This window comes from Polypterus senegalus, chromosome 1 (genome assembly GCF_016835505.1).
Source record: "Polypterus senegalus isolate Bchr_013 chromosome 1, ASM1683550v1, whole genome shotgun sequence".
NCBI lineage: Eukaryota > Metazoa > Chordata > Cladistia > Polypteriformes > Polypteridae > Polypterus > Polypterus senegalus.
Window position 1 is genome coordinate 239,399,471 of NC_053154.1, and position 26,864 is coordinate 239,426,334.

At 39.1% G+C, this 26,864-nt stretch overlaps 1 protein-coding gene across 2 annotated transcripts in view; it reads left to right on the forward strand.

Annotated features, from left to right (window-relative positions):
• Positions 1-290: 290 nt before the first annotated feature.
• valopa (vertebrate ancient long opsin a) overlaps positions 291-26,864 on the forward strand; it is a 164,664-nt gene continuing 138,090 nt past the window's right edge. For both annotated transcript variants that reach the window (XM_039770561.1, XM_039770570.1), the window contains exons 1-3: positions 291-654; positions 4,765-4,975; positions 19,976-20,093. In XM_039770561.1, the coding sequence (XP_039626495.1) occupies positions 291-654; positions 4,765-4,975; positions 19,976-20,093 (693 nt within the window). The remainder of the gene's footprint in view (positions 655-4,764; positions 4,976-19,975; positions 20,094-26,864) is intronic.

Consider the following 26,864-nt stretch of genomic DNA (forward strand, 5'->3'; position numbering starts at 1 on the left):
AAGCGTTTAATCGGACATTAGTACTGCTATTACTACTGTTGTTAGTGTTTTTATTATGGGCACTAATAACTGCATGTCTGGAGACACTTTTGTAACAGAGGGGAAAAGTTTTTTTTAACGTTTTTTTTTGTTTGGCTTTATTTTTTCTACTTAAGATTTTAAATTTGCGCGCTAGCCTTCACAGGATGTGACACCTTTGCGATATTATACTGCAATATACATATAAAACTTCCGAATTAAATTTGTGCCTTTTTGTGCCATTTCTACAGCATTAAAAATAAACAACAACGATGGATACATTTAAAGGGTCCGTGAACGGTGTCTTGTACACCGAGGCTGCCGAGATCTTCAGACCTGTAGACCCATTTAATGGTCCCGTGGAGTCCATTGAACCCTGGAACTTTAAGTTTTTGGCAGCGCTGATGTTCGTCATTACTGTTCTGTCCTTGTCTGAAAATTTCACCGTCATGCTAGTAACTTTTAAGTTCAAGCAGCTGAGGCAGCCTTTGAATTACATCATTCTCAATTTATCTTTAGCGGATTTTCTCGTGTCTCTGATTGGCGGAACTATTAGTTTCCTCACCAATATTAAAGGGTATTTCTTCATGGGAGCTTGGGCTTGTGTCATGGAAGGATTCGCGGTGACATTCTTCGGTAAGTGCAGACTTTTCAGGGACCGCAGTTTCTTACCTGTGGTCGCGTTTGTGGTTCACTGCGGACGGGGTGCACCTGTGTAGAATAAACTGCAGATGTCAGCCTTATCGCTGTTCAGAAACAAACAAAAGATCGTGTTCTCATTCTGAAGAAAGCAGTAAAGAAAACGTGTGTCTGTGCAAGTCAGAAATTACCAATTCGATCACGAATGCTGAGGCTTTAATTTGGTTAGTAGTTAATGCAGAGATAATCGACGCAGGTATCAGGCATGTTTCTTTAAAGATAAGATACATACAACGATTTATAAATATTGCTAGTGTGAATGTACATGTGTTTGAGACATAATTACATTCAAAATATTTTGATTTTGATTCGATTTTTGGAAGATTGTTAGCATAATTATATGGGTATAACAAATAAAGTGAAACATTGTTTTTACCATATACCTGTCATTGTTATATAGTTGTTTACAGCAAATGAAGCGACTTTCATAAGACCCCGGTGTGGCTCAGTGGTGCTTACCTCTTATTCTTACACAAAATACTGTACAGACTCTGAAAAAAAACCGATCTTTTTACTTAACATGCAGAACATGATTTCGATGTCTAACATTGGAACTAATAGTAGTTTCTGAAAATTCTTGTCTTTTGAACAGTAACCCCCACACTAGTCCTCATTAATCTACCTGTCCTATAACACCCTTCATGGTAAGCACTTCAAGCAAAGCTCCACTCACATGCCAATACTTGCAGCAGGCAGAAGTCAAAAAGCTTCATTTTGTTTTGCTTTTGAGGAATACAGCATCAGCGATCTCTTTAAGCTCTTAAGAGTTTATTCCAGAAATGGACTGTCTTGTCAAAAGCTAATGTGGTTGCTTTAGCACTTGGCATTTTATTGTCACCTGCCTTTTTCTGAATAATAATTTACATGTATAATAGAGGAAATAATTATTTGGTTATCATCTGAAAACACCACTGTAAAGAAATTTTAAAGCTGGCTGACTGCATGAAATTAACTTGGTCTACATCTTAGTAAAAATGTATTCTGGTTTGGTTGAATGTCAAATGACATCTGCTATCATTCAAAATAGTTATAAAGAAGCATTGCGTTGGTGTTGTATTGCTGGCTCAGTGTATCTGCACTTTTGTAACTGGGTACACTTGAAGACCTAAAGGAACTCATTACAGAATTAAGAGTTCATCTGAGTTCTTTATACAGAAAAGCAATATCTAGAGGATTACTGAAGCAAGACTCATTCTGTTAAATTAAGCATTATCAGTGGCTTAAATACTTTTAGCTTTTTATATGTTGAACGGAAACAAAAAAAAATGCTTACTTAGGAAAGCACTTGATCACCCCAACTTATTGGAGTTACATAAAAATTTATTATTGAACTTCAAGACTTGATATGAAAAAACGAATTGCCACCATTTTCCTTATCAATCATTAACTGTAAAATAGCATCTTCTTCTAGTCAGTGCTGTTAATTTTATGCCAGAGCGGTTTCTTTCCTGTTGGTTTCCTATAAGCATTATACTGATGCACAAGAGAGGAGTGAAGAGGATGAGGAGTCCTCATTAGCTGTGCCAAGAAATGCCCCTGTTTTACTCTCAAACACAATGAAATTCCTATATTGGTGGTATATCCTCCATATACTGCAATATACAGCAAAAGCTGCCCCCCATTCTTCCATTCGTGGGGCTGCAGATCCCCAAAGTTTTTAATTTATTTATTTGCTCTGTGAGGTTTTAGCATTGACTTGAAAATGTTTGTGTGATTTGTTTTCTAGGGCAGTATTTAGCACCATGCTTCACACACCAAAAGAAGTTTACCTGGACCAGTACCTGGATCTAAATGTGCAGAGTCCTGGTTGTTCTGTAATTACAAGGATTGTGTTTTTGGTGTATTATGAAAACACTCATCCCTTTCCAAGGAAATCTTAATGCTAGTCACTATTGATTGTTCTCAGTTTACTAATGTGGCAGCATTGTTTTCTTTCTAGGTGCAGCATGTTCTATGTCGATAATCTTGCTATGAACAAAGTGTATGAGCTAACTCCATTGTTTGATTACCAATTAAACAAAGTCATCCATAAGCTGCAGTTTCCAGACCTGAGCCTACCTGAACCATCTATATCAGGGTATTCCTCCTCCATCATGTGGGACTTTGTGGTGCAAGAATACATTCACATCCTCCCTGACAAATGGCTGACTCTGGCAGATTTGGTGCAGTAACACATAGTGATCTTCTGGTAGCAAGTAGGGCACTGGCACTCTGTTAAGTCAGTTTATACAACTACTTTCACCATTTTGTCTGCTACCTGTGTGCTACAACTTGGGTTTGTGTCTACACTTATTCAATGTGCATCCATTATGGTTAAAATTATTTTTATCTTGGTCATGGTCATAGGAGAGCAAAATATAAGATGTTCAAAGTGAGAGTCTTTGTTGGAGGCATAAACCAAGTCACATTCTTATTGGTCGAACGTAGTAGTATTATTAATTTACAAGAATGGTTGGTTATGGTATTTGTTTTAAAGTGTTTTAAATCTTCATAAATGCATATTTACCACCAAGTGTGTTACTTTTAGTACTAATGATGTGGTAAATCTAGTGAATTATATAATTGTATTCAGTTTTATATTACTGATTTTATCTATATTAATCTACAGACTTTAAATGAGATCCTTTTCAAAATGTAAAGATTACTTAATGTATGCTATTTTACACATTAATGATTAGAATGAAAGATTACGAACAACCTTGTTGGAAAATAAAATCTCACAGACAATCAGAACCAAGTTACACGTAAGGTATATGAACATACTATGCAATCCATCAGAAAACATGTTAGTCTGTATTGGAGTGCATTTCCTATTTAATACAAAGTTGTGCTATTAGTTTTTTGAGGAAATGGCTTGCGGCTTTGTCTTTATTTAATATTCTACTGTTATGTGTAATATTTTTGTAAATTCAGAAATGGAAATGTATTAGTTTTCAGCAGAAATTCATTGAGGGCTATGTATTAATCACTAATTATAAATAGTAAAACTAATATATCTTTATGTATGGACTGTAAATAGTGAATGAAGTTAAATAATTAGAGTAGCAGGCATTAACTGAATACCTCAGTTATTATTAGTTTAAGGCTCATTAGATCATTGAATTTTTCTCTGATGTCCTGTTATATCAGCAAATCCAATTTATCTATTTAAATATCCAGCTACTGCAAAATAAATGGAGAAACAAAACCAATCACACATTAAAAGTTATTTCATGTTTATTGTAGCCATGTTTCCAATTACTTGGATTGCAGACCGGTATTTTGGTATTTATAAACCAAGTGCAATACTTGCACCTTTACCTCAAAAAATATTACTGTAAGCCCCACCTCATCTATCAAAGCAGTGAACAGCATCACCAATAAGCCTGGATGGTACTAAGGCAGTGACTCTGAGTTAATAGGAGGCTTAAAGGAAAAATTACAGCAAATGAAATAGCTCATCTATTGACATAGCAAACACATTTCTGTTTTATTAATTGTTAATTGAGACTTTGTAATTTGTGTGTTTATATAAGAATTATTTTTTAACATGACACTCTGAACCAATTAAATTGTCACACACATAGTACTGCAGAATATAACATTTTGCATACTGTACATAAACCTCTTAATTATTTTTAAGCAGCAGGCACAATGACATGGAAATGATTGCTAACCTCTTGAAAACAAATATTCTGCATATATATTGCTGACCCTATTTCTAAATTAATATGCATATACTGTCGATGTAATTGGGTATATTAAAATGAAATGTCATTTCTTTCTCATTGACAGTAAGAGATTTACATATATTAATTACTTCCATTTAAATAAACAAAAACAAGATAAAATGTAATTGCCCATAGCTTTTCACAGATTTATTTTTGTTTGTTTATAACTTTAAAATGAAGGGACAATACAGAATATCCTTAGCAGTGTTATTGGTTAGTAGTTAAAATTATCTGATATCTTAACGTCACCCCAACTCACCCTAACCTAAGATTGTTAACAAAAATGTGTTAGTATTGTCCCTTCAGATTACATTGTTAATCTTGTCTTGTCTTGCAGGGATTGTTGCATTGTGGTCTTTGGCTGTGCTTGCTTTTGAACGATTTTTTGTGATCTGTCGTCCTTTGGGTAATATTCGGCTACGGGGAAAACATGCGGCTTTGGGAATTCTGTTTGTCTGGACATTCTCTTTCATTTGGACCATCCCGCCCGTACTGGGCTGGAGCAGCTACACTGTCAGTAAAATTGGCACCACCTGTGAGCCCAACTGGTAAGAACACATTTTGTCTGCCTTCCAAAATGTATCAATGACTGAAAAATTTTTGAAATGTGTGAAACCGATTCATTTTACACAGTGATACTGTACAACTTGCAAAGTTTCTTTTTTCACATACAATTAAAATTGCACAATCTTTTTGAAATATATTTGTATGTGTTTATTAGTTGTTTAAAGTATTTTCAAAGACTGAATAATCAGGTCTTGGACCCTCTAGAATGCAATCCAGAAATCTTCACAGTTTCAAATAGAGACAATACATTCAAGTCATGCAATTAAAAATTCTAATATTTCACCTTTTTTTGGTCATTGATTAACACGAAGACCTAAAAATGCTGAAGATGAAGTTGTAACGAGGGTGATTGAGAGATTTGTGTTTTTGTGAATCCTATTTTTTTTTCACTCCATATGGATTCATAACTACGTAGAAGGCATTCATTCTCCTCCTCCATATTTTAGTGAATATTAAACTCTAGAAATCGGGTGTGAACTAGAGATCTGAGATATAAAAATGCAGTAGAAAGATTAGCATGCCTCAGCTGCGCAACCTGCCAATGAGGACAGCATATAAAGGCAGAGTCTCCAGACTCATTCCTTCAAATCACTTGAAGCTGTGGCCAGGAAGATGATCGCCCTATCAACTCTATGAATTACTGAGCTTAAAAAAATGTTATGCAGTACCAAGATGCTCATTTTACAATTATATGAGCAATTTTACTCTGTTTATACTCTTATTTACGTATGATAGTGTATAGGATTTCTAACAACATGTGTACACTGAAAGGAAGTAGTCACAGGACATGTGGAAGATAGTCTGCTTATCAAACTGTCACTTAATGAAATGCACATAACTACATATGTGAAATCAATGTACAGTAGGTATACATCAGATGTCTACACTTAGCCTAAACTTTTTACTTTGGTGATGGACACATTTCACTAAAAATTTACAAATGAAGAGTTCTGGGAACTGGAGACCTGTCTTTGTTAATGATTTAGCCATGGTAACAGATCTAGAAAATGAACTACAAGAAAGAATAGGAAATTGTCAGGAAGCCTTTGATAACAAAGGATTAAGAGTAAACACCAGAAAGAAGTTATAGAGTGCAATACATGAGAGTATGAAAGAATTAAAGTTGTAGATAGAAGAAATACCACAAGTGAACATCTTCAGATACCTTGCATGTTAGTCTGTCAGTGAAACATGGGTCATCCGAAAAAACAAGAAAGAAAAGCTGTTCATCTGAATAAAAAACACACGAGGAAGTCGACAAAATTGCAGGGACCTGATGGATTACGGTGAATGTCGTGGCAAGTAGAATGGGGTGGTTTGGGCTTGTTGTACACAGCAGGGAGGGATAAATGGGGGCAGAAGATGGACCCCTAACATTTGGGAAGAAAGAAGAAAAAAGACTAAACTATTGTGAAATATTTTTGTGTGAGAGTGTGTGTACATTCTGCCAAAGTTGTTAAACACATTATTTAAGTGATGCGCATGTGGCTTCTGTCCATAATACCAACATAATGAGGTGGCAGCCACACTGAATGGTAATCTTCAATCACTTTTAGTGAAGATGTCTTTCATCAATTTCATTGTTTCAGTTTATATTTTGTTATATTTCATTTAATGTATATATTTCATTTAATCATTTCCAGTACATATGGTTGTGTTCATGGCTCTGCATTTGCCCACTGTGACATTGTGTGGATTGTGATGACACACTTGATGTTTTATTTCTGGCCGCAGAGGAATTCAGCTATTTGGTAGATCTGCTAGCTTGAATAAGAACTAAGTCCAGTTTTATTGGTGGAAAAGCATGTTTTGCTTGTATTCCTAGATGATGTTCCACTGAGCTAGTCATTAATGCCAGTTTAGGACTAAATAAAATCTTATGCTACATGCAACTAGCTATGAGACCCACAGTCAGATGAAGTGGTGTCCATCTCACAGTAGGTGGTAATAGTTAATCCATCAGGAGTCATCGGTTAAGCTTCTGGTACTACATGAGCATCAGGACTTAGGTGGATTCCTTGACAGCAAATCATTTAATATTTGGAAAGAGTAAAGAAATACACAAAGATACAGTTTGAACAAACAGAAGTACATGTAGAATAAATTTACATGGGTTAATGTAAATCATTACTGCTAAACAGGCCCTACAATCATAAACATTGAAAAATGTGAAAACATGACAACACTAAGAACTTGAGAGGGAACAGCCAAGACAAACAATGAAACATTTTGCCTAAATACTTCAGTTTGTGTGCAGTAATGAACTGAAAGTATGTAATCATTGTGCAAGCCACTATTTAGCAACCAATGAAAAAATAACCAGAACCTTTTCTACCAGGATCTCAAAAGGTTTTAACAATAAATAGCAGACTAATCTTAGTGGTGGTAAAGACTAGAGCACATGACTATTTATTATGTGAAAATGTATATAATGACCGTAAAGTGCTTATTTGGCAATTTTACCAAATGAACTGCTTTTAAACATCTTGAATGTAATGTGAATAGAGCCACATAGGCTTTCCGTAAGTTTACTGACATAAGCAGAGTGAAGGCAAGCCAAGCAGAGAAGACTTTTGGGTGCATTGCCAGAAAATACTTGAACACCAGCGCTGAGAGAGATGTTGTATGCACATTCCCTATCCTTCATTGGAGATAATGAACAGCAAACAATTCTCTTACCCTGATATAGGCATCTCAGAATGACTATGGTTTTTGTGTGAACCTTTCCTATACTAGCTTTCAGTAAATATATTCTTAACAAAGGATCTGTCATGCAAGGACTTCGTGACTTGCTCATCTTAAGCAATTGTGTGAAATTGTGTGAAAACAATGAGCATTCGCAGAACCTTTCAAACCTCTCATACTGTGATTATGTTGAGATTTTGCTGAGGTGCTAAGATGATTAAGGGAGAGAGATTAAAACAATGATGTAGATGACTATGTTTCATTTTATTTAATTCCATATTTAGATTAAATCTTAGTATTTTGAAGATAAAGTAATTTAAATTTGGTTAAATTTAAGCCATTTAATCTTGGTTAGGTGTAGTTAATTTCAATTAACTAGGTCTTGTGACTGTCCCAAGGTAGGGACCATGTCTGTATGCAGTGCTACTCATTGCTACACCCTAGTTACTCACACTCTCACTTGACCAAAGATGATTTAGAAACACCCAATATACACATCTGACATGGTAGAAAAACTGTACTACCCAGAGAAAAAACGACAAATACAATACAATTGGGCAATTTTCATGAAATGAGGCCATTCAGCCTAGCAAATCAATCACCAATCCAATACGCCTAACTTCTCCAAAGTAACAACGTTTACTATAGTTTACAACAAAAAAATGGTAAAATTTTAATATTAAGCTTTGTTACTCAAATCGTGATGAATTGTTCAACAACACCTGACAAACAAGCATATTCAGTAGCTTTACTATCCCATAAACAGAAATATGAAATATTTAGTTAAAACATTTTTGTTGTTTAAACTGCTACTCTTAAAAATAAGTGAAAATGAGGGGTAGAATTCTTGTTTTTTAGCCATTGTGGTTTAGTGGCTAGATTACTTTTACTTTGTTTAATTCCTTACTGTGATTCATTGTGTAGTCCTAAGCAGGTCACTTAAGCTGCCTCAGAAAAAATATATGTAATTATTTGTACTGTATTTTCATATTGAAAGAGGCCTTTCACAAAGGTCAGTCAGGTCAGCTCTGGTTGGGGAGCATGCACTGGTACATTGTGTTGCCACACCCACCACACAATGAAACAGCTTGGGATCCTGGTTGGCAACCTATAAGACAGACATGCAGTCTAGTCCCACACTCCGGAAAAAACCCTCTATCTACCACAGCCAGGTGTTACGTGGGCGTTCCCTTGGCCTGGTCCAGCCACTCAGGTCCTCAACAATGAGGATCCTGCAATCCAGATCACCCTCAGAGAATTGCGCCACAAGGCCATGGTGCTGTAACTGACGCTTCCTCACAATGCAGGTAATATGCCTCAGTCAGGATTCCGTGAACAATCGCTCATTCAACATAAAGTCAAACCAGCAGTACCCAAAGATTCTCCGAAGAGAAACAGTACCAAAAGAGGCCAGTCTTCATCTCAGGTCACTGGATAGTGTCCATGTATTGCAACCATATAGCAAGAAAGTAATCACCAGGACTCTAAAGAATTGGACCTTCATCCTTTTGCATAGAAATTGGGAGTGCCACACACCCCTTTCCAGCGACCTCATGACCCCCCATGCTCTCCCAATCCGTCTACTGACTTCATTGGAAGAGTCACCAGAGTCATGAATGTCATTGCCGAGGTAAGTAGACCACTCAATAAGGTTGACACTCTCTCCACAGACAGACACACTGTTGATGGCTGTGCCTAAGAGGTCATTAAAGGACTGGACACACGCAAGCTCATTCACTCAGACTCCTCATTTAGTCTCTCAAGAGACCCGATCAGAGCCTCCATTGATTCTGCAAAGATCACAGCATCGTCAACAAAGTCAAGATCAGCGAATCTTTCTTCTTCAACAGATGCCACACAGCCACTGGACCCCACAACCTTGCCCAACACACAGTCCATACAAGCATTAAACAGAGTAAGAGTAAGAACACACTCCTGACGAACCCCAGAATCAACTGGGAAAACACAGAGGTTCTGCCTTCACTCTGCACAACACTCACGGTACCAGTATACAAGCCGGACATGATATCCAGCAACCTCGAGGGGATCCTATGAAGTCTCAGAATGACAAAAATCGACAAAGGCTGCAAAAACACCCTGCTAATATTCATGTTTCCAACTTCAGACTTCAGTATTAACATTGATGTAATGTTGGATCAACCTTCACAAGATCTGTATAATTTAGGTATCCTTTTGACTCATCACTTTGTGTCTCACATTAGCTGTCTTAAAGTCATATTAACAATTGTTGTTCTTTGTTTGATAACATTTTTGTTAAAAAGCCTAATAGAGCACAGTATATATCAAGAGCAAAGCTACTAGAGTTCTCATACCCAAGAAAATAGAACATATTACTCCTGTTTTTTACCATTTCCAATCAAATATAAACTTGCACTCATTACTTTCAAAGTTCTACATGGTCTAGTTTCTTCATATCATGCTCACCTTCTTCATCAATATAATCCTCCATGTGCTCTTATGTCCTCTGGTACTGGTCTCCTAAAGGTCCTGCGTCTGGCGGATTAATCAGTGAAATTGCCATCCACATCCGGGACTTTTTTATTTCAACATCTGCATGACTGCTTTTCTTTTTCTTTTTAAGTCTTTGATCATTAATACTTATCTTGTTTTGGCTATATAGTTTTGCTTAGCTTATTTTGTTATTGTTATTTGTTTCAGGCCTTGTATGTTTTTAAATATTGTGTAAATCAGCCTTTGGTTTGAGAAAGGTGATATAAAAATAAAAAAATATTCTTACTCTGACCAGCCCAGTAGGTCAGTTTTATTTTCAAAAGAAAAGGAAAATGGTGCACAATTGCACAACAAAAAAGACAAAAATCAGCACTCACAGAGTTCTCTGCTTTAATCATTGGGTTCTGTTTGCTATCTACTCCAGGTCTAGAATCAAGATGTCACCTTTAAGGATCATACTGGAAGGAGCATGGACTGCTCTGGGTGTCATAGTTGGGGCTGGGTGCCCTCATTGGGCATCTTCTTGGAGTTGTGGAAGACACAGAAAGGGTAGATACTGTTAGTGGCAACACCCCCTCTACCCCCAGAATGGTGTTGTTTAACCTCAGTCGAGCTTGAAAGACGCACATGCGTGACACTATTTTATTTGATCAGCTTAGCAAATGGATGAGTAGATCGTAATTGTCAGCATTTGCTAATTTTTGGACAAAAATAATTGCTATATTGTGACATAGATGAATCTTCTGTTTTTATTGGTATTTATTTTCAGAAAGACATTTTGTTTGTTACACAATCATCAGTGAAAGTAATTGTCACAATGTGCGACGTACTGCAAAACATACTGTATTTATATATTTTTTTTTTTATCTCAGATGGCATTCATTAATTTCCCCTTTTTATAGAATCATCTGAGCTAAATCAGATCTTTTCTGCTCCTTCAATTCTCTCAGTGATATCAACAGCAAATCACTCCAGTGATTTGCTTTGTTCAGATGGTTCATTCTTTTGCTTCACTCACAAACCCTCAATTTTTCTTTAGCCAAAGGAAGTGATCCTCATAATTAGTTGGGCATTTGATTTGTTGGAAGTGGTTGGCTTTAGGAAAGAATAACTGATTTTTGGATGATAACACTTCACAGCAATGTTGCTCACTGCATACAGTATATTAACAATGAGAATTAAGATGTTGATTGAGTTAGGAGAACCAAGCTCAATTGAATGAATCAATGCATTTAAAACGTATGAATGAGGAAATTGAAAATTTTTGGTCTGAATCCCTCTGTACTCATTGATCCTGTAATCATGCCTTTCTATACTAGAGATCCGTGCAGGTATGAGCCGAAATTGCAATATTGAAGCAAATTTGAAAAGCACATTTGTCATGAACAAAGCAAAGGGTAGTATAACTTTGCTGGCCAATTTAGTTTCATTGTGTTAATAATAATAATCTTTAAATTGCTTTAAAATGTATATTATTGTTCCCGGGTCCTCCCTGTGTGGAGTTTGCATGATCCCCCTGTGTCTGCGTGGGATTCCTCCAGGTGCTCCGGTTTCCTCCCACAGTCCAAAGACATGCAGGTTAGGTGCATTGGCAATTCTAAATTGTCCCTAGTGTGTGCTTGGTGTGTGGATGTGTGTGTGCCCTGCGGTGGGCTGGCACCCTGCCCAGGGATTTGTTCCTGCCTTGTGCCCTGTGTTGGCTGGGATTGGCTCCAGCAGACCCCCGTGATGCTGTGTTAGGATATAGCTGGTTGGATAATGGATGGATGGATGTATATTATTGTTATTATCTTCAAATACCCTCCTTATAGAATAATTATAAAAATCATTAATAAGTGTTATTTAATTGTTTTCTTTGACAAGAGAAATACTGATAGATGAAAAGGAAGGTTCTTCCACCATGCACTTTGACACCCTTGGCAATAGAGAATAAAATAAATCAATTCTGCCATCACCTCAGCCTGTCCTCAGTCCCATTGTTCGGTAGGATTGCCTAAGTGGGGGATAGCTGTCTTGTGAATAGCACATTCACATTGCAGTACCTATGGTTTAGTGCCAGATAGGGTGGCCAATTTATCAAGGACCAATGAGGCCACAATATCATTGTAAAGGGTTGATGATACATCAGCAATCTAAACTGCACTCTTTATGGGTATAAAGGGTGCAGTGAAATGGTTACCAGTGGCTCTGCAGTGCTTCAGGACTGTAACTGAATAGCAAGCAAAGACTGATGATCCCTAGCTTTTTGAATCTGGTGCTCACTATGAGCTAATTCTAGTATCTATCATTTCAGGCTGGAAGGAATTGATGATTGCATACCCTCCAGTCGTTTCCTTGAATTCCTTTGAGCCATTCAAGCTTCTCTAGCTTCACTAACGTAAATTCACTGGGTAGAATTGTTTTCAGGCAGCATAGGAGTGACTAGAGAGTGGCCACAGTGCCCATCATTTCATCACCAGAAGGACTGGAACAAACCCTTGTAAAGACAAGAAATAAACGGTCCCAGAAATAGATAAGAGTAAAGCAAACACAAGCACAATTTGGAGAGTACTTACGTTCTTGAGAAATTTGAGATGGTGTGCAGCAGTTACTACATTGAATAAATGGGTAATTGTCAAATTATCAGCAATGAAAGTGGTGCTGACAGACTATAAAGGCTTCTTTACTTCATGATGAAGCATACAACTGAACAAAACTAAGATAACATACAATGAATTTTTGGGATAGGTTCATGCCATCTGCGTGGCTCCACTCCATGCCGTTTTTTGTTTTGTTTTGTGTTTTTGTTTTTCGTCTTCTCTACAGCGCACAAATGCCTTGCACTACTATCGTACAGCAGACAGACATTGTTGGACATTGGTTGGTCACACAGTCCCCTGGAATTTACCGGTTTTATGCCATCTGAGCTACAGTTCATTGTTCGCTCCCGCAGCCAACACCAGAACCACACCCAGGAAGACCTGTAGCACTGAGCTCAAGTGACCAAGCTGACCCCAGGAGAGTGCTCCAGAGACGGTGACGCAAGCGAGGCAAGAGGGGAGGGCTCCACGCTAGGCTGAAAGCCCTCACTAGCCGACCACTGCTACCCAGCCTCTTGCTAGCCAATGTGCGGTTTCTGGAAAACAAACTGGATGAGCTAAGAGCCAGGAATACAGCGCAGTGGGAAATAAGAGAGTGCTGTGCTCTAATTTTCACCAAGACCTGGCTTTTGGGCAAAGTCCCAGAATGCACCGTTCAGCTACAAACTCACTCTGTGCACCGAGGAGATTGCGCTAAAGGGGGGTTGGGGGTGTCTGTAAATTAAAAACTCGTGCTGTGAAGATGTACGGTCTGTTTATAAGCACTGCTCACAAGATGGGGAGTGTTTACTGTTGAAATGCTGACCATATTATCTACCGAGGGAATTCACTGCTGTGTTTTTGGCCGCTGTTTACTCGTTTACATCCCACCGCGAGCTAAGTCCACAGTGCTTAGCAAACTCCATGACGTCATCAGCGCCTTAGAGACGGCTTATCCTGATGCTGTTTTTATTGCAGCTGGCGACTTTAAACAGTGCAATTTACGGACTGTACTTCCTAAATACCACCAACACGTGAACATTCACATTCCATGAGAAGAACACACTGGATCATGTTTAGAGCAACATACGCGGTGCATACAAGCACCCCACCCTCACTTCAGACAATCAGACCATGTCAGTCTTCTTCCTGTACCCAGCCTACAGAAGAAATCTGGAATAAACAAACCCTATCATTAAGCAAGTTAAACTTTGGACCCCAGAGACTGAGAGCACCCTGCAGGACTGTTTTACTCAGACAGACTGGGATGTGTTTAGGGTTGCAGCCACTCTAGAGGACTCTTCTATCAGCATACAGGACTATGTTGAGTACGTGACTGGGTACATTAGCACCTGTATTGACAACATTGGATACGTCCAATCACTGTGGTGTCATATGCGAACTTTAGGATGATTTTATTTTTGTGGGAGGCAACACAGTTGTGGGTGAACAGGGTGTAGAGGATGGGGCTTAGGATACATCCCTGTGGGGTGCCTGTGTTTGTGATAATGGTGGCTGAAATCCTATTACCAATCCTGACAGACTGGGCCTGTCAGTCAGAAAGTCTAGGAGCCAGTCACAGAGGGTTGGGTGCAGGCCAAGTGCAGACAGTTTATGGGTGAGTTTATGGGGGATAACCGTGTTAAAGGTGGAGTTGTAGTCAACAAAGAATACCCTGATGTAGGAGTCTTTGTTCTCCAGATGGGAGAGGGAATGGACCGCAAACAACTACAGAGAGTGGTAAAGACTACTGAGAAGATCACCAGGACCCCACTACCCTCTCTGCAGAGCATCTACAACTGCAGAGTCCGCAGGAGAACTGCCTCGATCCTCAGGGACCCAACACACCCCCAACACGAACTGTTCACACTTCTTCTCTCAGGCAGGAGGTATAGAAGTATGAAATGCAGCACTTCCAGGTTAAAGAACTCTTTCTTTCCCAAGGTCATTAGACTCCTAAATAACTGACTGGAGTTTATAACCATGGTTCATCTCATTCTATCTACCTCACACAACTGTATTTGACTTGTCCATCACACACCTACCTGCATGTTACACTTTATATTTCATTTCTGTTTTTATACTTTATGCTGCCTCTGTTACTTATTATCTATCTGCTACTTATTATTTATGTTTATCTTTATACGTTGGTTTTGTCATTTGGTGTGGACAGCAAAGAAAGAATTTCATTGTACAGGGAAATGTGTTTCCTTACTGTGCACATGACAATAAACTTTGAACTTTAAGTAGATGACATTGGTGAAGAAAGCCACACATTGAAAGATATACATTTGGTGGAAGGAACTACATAACCATGCAAGTTTTCCTCAGTCCTGGAAATCCTGGTCGGAAATAATTATTATCCTTTCATCCTATTAAGACTGCTGGCTTAGTTCCATTAAGTGGTGTGACACATAATCCCTGAAGTCTACCAAGACCTTAAGTATTTGTTTGTGGGAAATGTGAGCATGAGCCGAGAGAATGTTGTACTCTTGCAAATGGATTTGACAGATAGTGGAAGGTCAAGTGGCTCGTTAGGACTCTCAGATGAGTGGAGTACAATTCTGTAGTTAATGGAGAAGAGTTGGATATAGCTCATGCAAGTAATTTGGAATCGCAGATGTCATTTCTAGTGTCTCATAATTAATAGGTATGAAAATTGAGCACCAAAAGCCCTAGTACCAGCATCTCCCCTTTGGTCATATACATTGGCTGTACCTGATTCCTGGAAGTAAACTCACACAGTGTGTCCTTTTTGTACTTTTTGAGAATTAGATCTGCATAAATATATTCCTGTCATCTGAGTGCTCCAAAGTTTGGTCCTTTTTCTTGTCAAGAAGTTTTTTCAGAGCTTGAGCTGCACACATACATTTGTGTTATCAAATCTATGCATTAAAAAGAAGCATACAGATGTGTATACCAAACCAGGAAGGCAGCTTGGGAAGATCATGCTCAATTATGGAAAAATTAAGCAGAAATGTCTGAAAACAGGTTATGGCCCTTCATCAGGATGGGCTAGCTCCATACCAGCATATTGACTAAGATGGTCCGAATTTAGTTCTTTACTCTGTGAATCACAGCCAACGTGTTGGTCTAGAGAAGAGTTTCCTATTTGAAAGAAATGACAACCCATATGGAGGGAATTAATAAGTCTCTAAAAGGGCCTAAGATATTTTGGTGGAACATTGAAAAGTTAAGGTAGACTGTGGGATATTGGGAAGCATTTCATAAGTTAATGTTTTGTGGAATTTGCGGTCCTTGTCTTTTGTATATCTTCCTCTTCCTCTTTGTATGGCTGCTCCTACTAGGGGTTGCCGCAGTGGATCATCTTTTTTCTTATCTTCCTGTCCTCTGCATCTTGCTCTGTCACACCCTTCACCTACTGTACCACATCCATAAACCTTCTCTTAGGTCTTCCCGTTTTCCTCTTGCCTGGCAGCTCTATCTTTAACATCCTTTTCCCAATATACCCAGCATCTCTCCTCTGCACATGTCCAAACCAATGCAATCTTGCCTCTCTGACTTTGTCTCCCAACCCTCTGGTGTACTCATTTCTAATCCTGTCCGTCCTCGTCACACCAAATGCAAATCTTAGCATCTTTAACTCTGACACCCCCACATCTGTTTCCTGCTTTCCGGTCAATGCCGCCGTCCCCAACCCATATAACATAGCTGGCCTCACTACCGTCCTGTAGATCTTCCTTTCACTCTTACTGATAACCGTCTGTCACAAATTATTCCTGACACTCTTCTCAACCCATTCCACCCTGCCTGCACTCTCTTTTTCACCTCTCTTCTACAATCCCCATTACTCTGTACTGTTGATCCTAAGTATTTAAAACCTTTGCCAACTCTACTCCTTGCATCCTGACCATTCCACTGACTCCCTCTCATTTACACACAATTCTGTTACTACTTACCTTCATTCCTCTCCTCTCTAGAGCATATCTCCACCTCTCCACGGTCTTCTCAACCTGCTCCCTACTCTCGCTACAGATCACAATGTTATCAGCAAACATCATCGTCCAAGGGGACTCCTGTCTAATCTCATCTGTCAACCTGTTTATCACCATTACAAATAAGAAAGGGTTCAGAGCCGATCCCTAATGTAATCCCACCTCCACGTTGAATACATCTGTCACTCCTACCGCAGAAATCACAACTGTTACACTTCCCTCATACATATACTGTATAACCTTTACATACTTCTCTGCCCCTCCCACTTTCTCATACAATACCACAACTCCACTCTAGGCACCCTGTCATATGCTTTCTCCAGGTGCACGAAAACACAATGCAACTCCTTCTGGCCTTCTCTATACTTCTCCATCAACACCCTCAGAGCAAACATCGCATCTGTGGTGCTCTTTCTTGGCATGAAACCAATGCTGCTCACTAATCATCACCTCACTTCTTAACTTAGCTTCCACTACTCTTTCCCAAAACTTCATGCTGTGGCTCATCAATTTTATCCCCCTGTAGTTACTACAGCTCTGTGCATCCCCCTTATTCTTAAAGATCGGTACCAGTACACTTCTTTTCCATTGCACAATCTGGTTAAATACTCAACTGTCACCTCTCCTAAACACCACCATACTTCCACAAGTATGTCATCTGGACCAACGGCCTTTCCATTCTTCATTCTCTTTAGAGCTGTCCTTGCTAATGCGTTGCACTTCCTGATTCATTATTGCCACATCCTACCTTCTCTCTTTCTCATTTTCTTCATTCATCAGCCCCTCAAAGTACTCTTTCCACCTTCTCAGCACACCCTCCTCACTTGTGAGTACGTTTCCATGTTTATCCTTTATCAGCCTAACCTGCTGCACATCTTTCCCAGCTCAGTCCCTCTGTCTAGCCAATCAGTACAGGTCCTTTTCTCCCTCCCTTAGTGTCCAACCTCTCATACAACTCATCGTATGCCTTTTCTTTAGCCTTCACCACCTCTCTCTTCACCTTCTGACTTATCTCCTTGTACTCTTGTCTACTTTCAGCATCTCTCTGACTCTCCTGTACTTCCCTATTCCACAAACAGTTTTCCTTTTCCTCCTTCATCAATCCAGATGTAACACCAAACACCCTTTTTGGTTTCACACTTACTACTTCTGCTGTAGTTGCCCAGCTATCTGGTAACTCTTCATTTCCACCCAGTGCCCGTCTCACCTCCTCCCTAACCTCAACCTTGCAGTCTTCCTTTTTCAATATCCACCATTTGATCCTTGGCTCTGCCCTCACTCTTCCTACAGACCACCATCTTATGCTTTCTAATTACACTTTCCCCTGCCACCACTTTGCAGCCTTTAATCTCCTTCATCATGACTCTTCTGCATAGGATATAATCTACCTGTGTGCATCTTCCTCCACTCCTGTACGTCACCCTATGTTCCTCCCTCTTCTTAAAATACATATTCACCACAGCCATGTCCATCCTTTTTGCAAAATCCACTGTCATCTGACCTTCTGCTTTCCTCTCCTTGACCCATAACTATCCATCACCTCCTCATATCCTCTGTTCCCTTCACCAACATGTCCATTGAAATCTGCTCTAGTCACCACTCCCTGTCCCTTGCGTACACTCTCCATCACTCCAGAAATCCTCTTATTCATCCATTGCACACCCAGCTTGCAGGGGCATATGTACTAACAACATTCATCATCACGTCTGCAATTTCCAACTTCATAATCTTTACCCTGTCTAATACTCTTTTCACTTCCAAAACACTCTTCACATACCGTTCCTTTACAATAACCCCTACCCCCATTTCTCCTCCCATCCATACCATGACAGAACAATTTCAATCCACCTCCAATACACCTGGCTTTACTCCACTTACATTTAATCTCTTGCACACACAATATATCAAACTTCCTTCTCTCTATCATATCGGCTAACTCTCTCCCCTTAACTGTCATACTACCAACATTCAAAGTTCCTACCCTCAGTTATACTCTCTTTAGTTACTTCCTCTCCTCCTGCCTCCGGACACATCTCCCCCTCTCTTTTTCTCCTTCTTCAGTCAACAGTAGCCCAATTTCCACCAGCACTCTGTTGGCTAATAGTACTCGTGGCGTTTATTGTTAACCCGGGAGTCGACAGATCCAGTATGGAAATATACATTGTTGTCCGCATGTTGATCTGGCAAAATTTTACACCTGATACCCTTCCTGTTATAACCCTCCCTATTTATCCAGACTTGGGACCAGCACGAAAAAACACACTGGTTTGTGCATCCCCCGTGGCTGGGTTATATACACTGTGAGTGGAAAAAAAACACACCAAAATGTTTTTCATCACATCTTCAACAATTGTCGGCTGAATTTACTTAATGTTTGATACAAAGTGTATGTAATATGTTTTCCAACAACAGTTGTATTAATTACTCACAAGTTTATACAATGTTCCAAATTTTATCAAAATCGGCCGACTATTGTTGAAGATGTGATGAAAAACATTTTGGTGTGTTTTTTTTTCCACTCACAGAGTATATACTGTATATACTATCCATCCATCCATTTTCCAACCCGCTGAATCCGAACACAGGGTGACGGGGGTCTGCTGGAGCCAATCCCAGCCAACACAGGGCACAAGGCAGGAACCAATCCTGGGCAGGGTGCCAACCCACCACAGCTGTATATACTATATAATAATAAATGAAACATACTATATTTGCTTCATCATGTGTCTGTATCATGGGTATAAAAAGGCACAATCTCTAAATATGCCAGTAGGCACTAAATTCTAGCCACTGAGAGATGTAAAAAGCTGGATAGATATAATAACTGAACTTTGTAATTTGAATGTAAAAGGAACAAGTAATGCATCTCTTTATTGTTTAAGCCACTGCCTCCACCTCTGAAACACATTATATGCTGCATATTTAGATTTTTATTCTGTATATACAGAATATTATATAAAGTATATGCATAAGCAGTATACTATAAAGCATATAGTTAGCTGAGAACAGTGTCATAATGAGTGGAATTGTTCTTATGTTTGTATATAAATTATTTTTTTTCTACATGATCATTTAAACTTAACAAATTCTACTCATTTATTTGCATCGTTCCTTCAAACCCTGTTGGAACCCCTGCAAGTGCCTCTTGTATACCTATGAGTAGGAATGACTCTAAAGATCTTATTTGGATAGCCAAGCTTTCATCTTCCAGTGTCAGGCTCTTGACTTAAATCCTGTGTTGTTTTCTTGTATGCTTTGAAATTATGTGCAATAATACTGCATAATAATTTTATATTTTTGTCATTTCCAGGTATTCTGGAGATTATTTTGACCACACCTATATTATCACATTCTTCACAACCTGTTTTATATTACCATTAGCTGTAATCATTGTATCATATGGAAAACTTATGAGAAAACTGCGGAAGGTAAGTTGCATCACACGGAAATTAATTAATCCATCAATCAGTCTTTATATTAAGCCCTATCAGCGAGCATTTTATGAAACAAACATAATGTAGGCAATACTAGACAAAAGCAGCAAAGTCAGAAGTGTGTCAGGCAAGGATAAGATAAAGGCATTTTGTTATAATCTCATAAATTGTAAAGAAGAATATCTGAATCCAGTTATGAAGATTAGCTCTTTAGATAGGACAGTGTACTGATGTAGAGTAAAATGAGAAAATATTTAGACCACTTCACATTATGAATACTTTATTGTGTTGTAGATTTAAATTGATGTGAATATGTGTGAAATGTCCATAAATCTACACTTAATAACTTATAATGTTAAAGTAAAAATATGCTCTCAGAAAGGTGTGCAAATTAATTAAAAAAAAAAAACTGAAAACTAAATTGTGAGCAGATATATCTAATTTGCTTTAAGCATTCTTGAGATGTGTCTATAACTTAAGTCCACCTGTGGTAAATTGAATTAAATGAATATAGTTCAGAAAATCACACACGAGTGTGTAGAAGTTCTTACAATTCACACTGTATGTCAGAATAAAAACTAAGCTATTAAGTCCAAGAAACACTCTGAAGACGTCTGTAATAGAATTTTGCTGAGACATAGAGCAGTGTAAATATGTAAAACCATTTCTAAATTTTAGAGTGTACCCAGGATCACAGTGTCCTCAATAATTATGAATTGGAAGAAGGTTCAAATGACCAGGGGCCTCATGTATAACGCCGTGTGTAGAACTCGCACTATAACATGGCGTAAGCACAAAAGCCGAAATGTGCTTACGCACAGAAAAATCCAGATGCAGGAATCTGTGCGTACTCCAACTTCCACATTCTTCCGCTACATAAATCCCGACCAGCGTGAAAACTAACGCTCGTGCACGCGCATTATGTAACGCCCCAAATCCTCCCAGAATTACGCCTATTTGAATATGCAAATCAATATAAATCGCCCTTAAGCGCAGCCTTCTGTGAAAAGACAATGGGAAAAGCACGGGGGGAAACATAAGAATTTCAGCGAATACCAAGTGGAGGCAAAGGAAAAACATACTACTGTATTTGTTCAAATAAACCGTGGTATAATCAACAAAAGGAAGTTGATCGAGTGACATAGCGTGTTGGAGAAACTTGAAAGCTCACATTCACAAAATCGCACAGTGCCGGAAATAAAAAGAAGTCACATATCAAAGTTGCCGTGAAAAGAAGAGTTGTAAGCCCACTGTCTGAGTGTCATATGAAAGTTTATTAGGGTACAGAGAAAAAAGGCACACGGTGGGGAAAAAGCACGAAATGTCAACTTCAATCTCGACATTTCCACTTTAATCACGTAGTTTATTTTTGTCATTAAAGTAGAACATCATAAACTTCATCTTAAAATCGTTTAATTAACCAGTTTCTCAAATCACATCGTAATTAAAGTAGCACATTTAATGCTTTGTTTTGTATTTGATCTTCTACTCGTATGTGATCTATGTGTGTGAATCACTACTTGCTTCTTAAACAGGCTCTCTTCCTCCAACTGGACACAGAGTCCATGACATTCGTGATATTACAGCTCTCTGAATAACTAAAATACTGAGATGTATACGTGATGTCATTTTCATGATGATAGGAGCTAAAGCACATTATTAAACATGTGTTTCATGAGCCTCGTGCTCATGACAAGCATTTATCTTTGTCGAAATTTGTCGCTGCGTTTTTAGCTGTGTTGTTATTTTCTCTTTCTGTTTTATATTCAATATATATTGGCGTGGCCGCCCCAAGAGTCCTTGCTTTTCTTTCCCCAAGTAACCGATCGCCACACAATCAGCTCTGTAATAGACGTTAAGCCATCTGTAAGCTTACCGCCGATTCTTCAAAACGTTTAAAGAACATTGAAATATCTTCGTAGTACATGTTTAATTATTCTATCCTTCACGACACTCCCAGTGAAGAATATAGATTATTTAAATGAAGTTAAAGTTTTATGTGTATAATTTAACAAACATATTTTGCTGCATTTCACCTTATAAATATGTAAATACGCGCTTTATAAAGTGGCCCAGGTTGTGAGATATTATAAATGTAGTGCAAGTTTACAGTGGGGTGATTGTACTTATAAGTACAAACCGTTCTACAAGGAGCAATTGATTGAGTGCATTTAAAGTTCTTGGGATTAAACTGTTTCTGAACCGCGAGGTCTGTACAGGAAAGGCTTTAAAACGTTTTGCAGTGGCTGAGACAGCGTGTCCTTAAAGCTGTGTACCGATAATTCTCTTTCCGATCAGCTACTGCTGTGATTCACACTCAGATACAGTGATATAAATACTCCGAGTCGTGCAGTGAGAGTAATATGGAAAAAGATGATCCGCTGTGGCAACTCCTAATGGGAGGAGCTGAAAGAAGAAGAAGAAGAAGAAGAAGAAGAAGAAGAAGAAGAAGAAGTGAGAGTAACAACGCTAAAGCAGTTATGGTATTTGGAATACTATGGCTATTCCCTGGACCATTATATTGTTACAAGTTAATTACAATCAGATGCATTACACTAATAAACAATATGCGGTTAGTTTCTGTGTATTTATAAAGCCGCGTCATGAAAATAATGAGTAATCACACAAGAACAGTACCATTGCTTTGACGCTGGGTGCCGCCAGTTTGCAAAACCGAGCGGAGAACTTGCGTACGACAAGGCATGAGGTACCGTGGAAAAGTGCGTGGCTTTACGCCAAGTGTAGGTTTTTAGACATGGCACGATACCACTTTTTTATGTCCGATACCGATACCGATATTGTGAATTTGGATATCTGCCGATACGTCACAAATCCGATACAGTCATTGAGTCTTTTTTTAAACAGAAAACAAAAATTAATGCTTTCAAAAAAATGTCCAGATACATTTTATATACCTCAACACAAATACAGAAATCATAACTGTGATATAATAAGGAAGAAACATTGCAAAGAGAACATGGTTTAGTAACCGCTTCTTTTTATTTAAATGTCCTCAGTTTTAGCAGCATTTGACGGACCAGCACCATCCAAAAATCCAAAAAGACAAGAGCAACTGTATACGAAAATAAAACATAAGATGACATAAAAGCTTAGTATCTAAAGAAACATTAATAATGAAATTCAAAGTGCTTTTTAATGCCAAACCAACACAGGAACTGCAATTTAAAATAATGCAACATAAAATATATACTTTAAAAAAAAATCTAGAATTGACCCTTACTTAATGGTTAACATAAATATACACCTACAGTGGGATGTCTTACTGAACTTGTGGAACTCTTTTCTTGCTTCACTTTAACATAAGGGGTAGGTTTTTCTTTAGAAAGATCAGCATTTCAGCCTTCTCAGCTGTCAGCCTGCTTCTCCTTTCATCAATAATGATGGAGGCTGTACTGAAGAGCCTCTCGCTCTCCACACTTGTTGAAGGTGCACAAAGAAATTTAGCTGCTGTACAAACCAGAGTGGGTAATCTAGGCTGGTTGACTTGCCAGTACAACAGTGGATTGTCTGAGCGCTGAATAGTTGGCTCACTGAGGTAGGTTTGCACTTCAATACATGCACTTGAGGTGGTTAACTGAGGAGCAGGCTCTACAGAGCTTTCCTTTAGGATTTCATCAAAAATACTTTCAAGTCTGCTGTGGCTTGCAGTTTCCATCCGTGGAGTCTTGCTTGCTGGTTCCACAGCAGCTGATTCACAAGATGTCCCTCTGCTGGCTCTGAGGAATCTGATGTGCTTCTTTTAAACACTTCCTCCATCTTTCTCACCTCTACGATCAAAGCTGCTTTTGCCTGGTTTGAGATTTCTACACTTGTGAAGTATCTGGAACGATAATAGCCAAACCACAATATTAAGAGATTATTATACTGTTGGCTGATGAAATATTACAATTTAACTTAACTTCCTCACAGTCAAGTGTGGGATTTGTGAGTAAATGTCTTTAGCTCTCTCTCACTGACACACACACACACACACACACACTCTCTCTCTCTCTATCCCATTCTTTCTCTCTCTCACCACACACTCTGCCTCTCTCCCCCAATCTCACAAACGCACACATTAAAAAAAATTCCATACCTGTCTTTATATCTTGGATCCAGCAGTGTTGCAACTGCATATAGTGGCTCAGATTCTACATCTTTGAAGCGTCTGTTAACAGCCTCGAGAAGGGTGATCTTCATCGTCCTTATTCCCTCGTCACTTTCATTTCGTCGAGACAGAACGCGCTTAAGGACGCAGACGATGGGGATAACATCAGATGCTGATGACCATGAGGAGCTTACCTCCCTTGTCAACTCCTCAAAGGGGGCCAGAGCTGCTACCATCTTTTCAAGTAGCCCCCACTGACGTGCACACAGTGTGGCTGGCAGGTCATGCTCCTGAATATGCACACAAGGCTCGTTTTGAGCGATGAGGCTCTCCATCATATAATATGTGCTATTCCACCGTGTTCGCACATCTTGTACCAGACGCCGGTGGCATATTGAGCTCAATTTGAATGTTCTCCAAACGTGAATATGCAAGTGCAGAGTGCTTAAAGTGACCCACTATTTTTCTTCCGACAGCCACTGCATCACTAATACTACGTTGCGATAACAGTCCCTCATTCACCACGAGTTGCAAAGTGTGCGCGAAGCATCCTAAACTTGGAACTCCTAGTCTATCCATTGCCTTTATTACGTTGCTGCCATTGTCTCGTAAAACAACATGAACTTTGATTTTTGAAATTTTCCATTCATTTAACATTTCCTCTATAGCTGTAGCGATGCACTCTCCTGAGTGTGAGCCACGAAGCTGCTTAGCGTGCAAAACTGCTTTTTGCAACTTAAAACTTGAGTCTATCCACTGTGCTGTTAGACCTAGCAAGGACAATGGACACACGTCTGAGCTCCAAATATCTGAGGTCAAGCTTAAAGCGGGAACGCTATCCAAGCATTCAAAAATGAACTTGCGCACTTGTTTGTACTTATCTGGAACGGCTGTCTCGGAGATAAAATGTCGGTTTGGTAGCGCGTAACGAGGCTCCAAATGCTCCATTAAGCGCCGAAACCCCACATTCTCAACAACAGAAAGGGGCTGGTCATCAAGCACAACAAACTCGACGATTTTCTCTGTTATCAGCTTTGCTTTGTTGCTTTCTGGAGGGAGTTTCTCGCGTTTCTGAATTGTTTCAAACAGTGTTTGTTGATGCGACACCATTTTCTTCTTGGCGCTCGTGGAATTAATAAATTCCGTGTACTCCTTTCCATGATATTTCTGCAGGTGTTTAATCAGATTCGTTGTGTTAAAGTTTCCAACTCTGCTACCACCCCGCGAAACACTTGTATTGCATAAATTACATTCGGCAGTCTTGGCTTTTTCTTCTTTGAGTCGAAAGTAACTCCAAACTGCTGACATGTCGGCAAGTCTCACACGCAACAGAAACTCTTATCACGTGATGCATGTCCCAAATCACGTTATGCATGCGGTAATTATTTTCCGTAATTTTTAAAGGATCAAATTAAATTTTTTATTGCTTCCCGATTTCCGATCCAGTAATTTAGGTCAGGATCGGACCGATACCGATCCAGAATATCGGATCGGCGCATCTCTAGGTTTTATACATTGTGATTTGAACGTGGAAAAGTTCTTACGCAACATTTCTGTGCGTACGCACCATTTATACATGAGGCCCCAGGATTCTTCCTAGAATTGGTTATTTGGCCAAACTGAGTTACTAGGAAAGAAAGGCCTCGGCCAGGGAAATGGACAAAAACCCAGTGGTCACTCCAACAGAACTTCAGAAGTCATCTGCTGAGATGGGAGAACCTTTCAGAAGGACGACCATCTCAGCAGCACTCCACCAATCAGGCATTTATGTTAGAACTAGCAAAATACCCGTGCTTCGCAGCGCCGAAGTACTGCCTTAAAATTTTTATTAAGAAGAAAAGTAAACCTTTTTAAACTGAGGGAAAATATAACAATAATTATTTGTTAAGGATCTCTTTGTATACCACATTGTGAGTTCGACCCTCCGGTTGTAATATGACCAAGCTGTGCGCTGAGCTTACTCTTGAGCGTGCAACGTACAGTTGGCCATGTGAACAGTAATCTTGTTTCAAATCTCACAGCTTGGATTGCTGCTGTCATAATCGGTTTGAGTTTAATGGTTTGTTTCAATTACAACAGCATTTGTAGGACTTGTTTTGAAGTGACATTCGGCATCTGTCAAGCGTTGTAAGTATACAACCGGTTTCATCGATAATTTCACATCCAGCTTTTGAGAGTTTAAACATTCATAAACATCAAAGTGTCCACTACTGAAATCATCACCTGTCAATCTAAGATGTTTAAGAGGCATTGGCGGTTGTCAAAAGGTGTAAAATATTTGGCCATTTCGTACACTTGAAAGCGACAACCGAACAATTCAGCGGCAGCCATCAACTCACATGCAGAACCATAGGTGAAGGGCTTAAGCATTTCACTCTTATAGTGCTCCTGTGTAATATAATTATCTCCTGTACCATCATCAGTCCACACCTTGAACCTGTCCAAGTCATTCAATACATAAGACACAATGTTCCTCCGGATATCAAGAGTGAGCCTGATATGGCGGTGCAATATGTAACAAAGAGAATGGAAAAGGTAGGTGCCATCTCCGGGCATGGAAACCACTCGGTAAGTGACAGTTCTTTGATCGATGGTGATCACCTCGATAGACATGTTAATGGGGGTATGGTTGGAATGATAAAGGAAATGGGTACCTG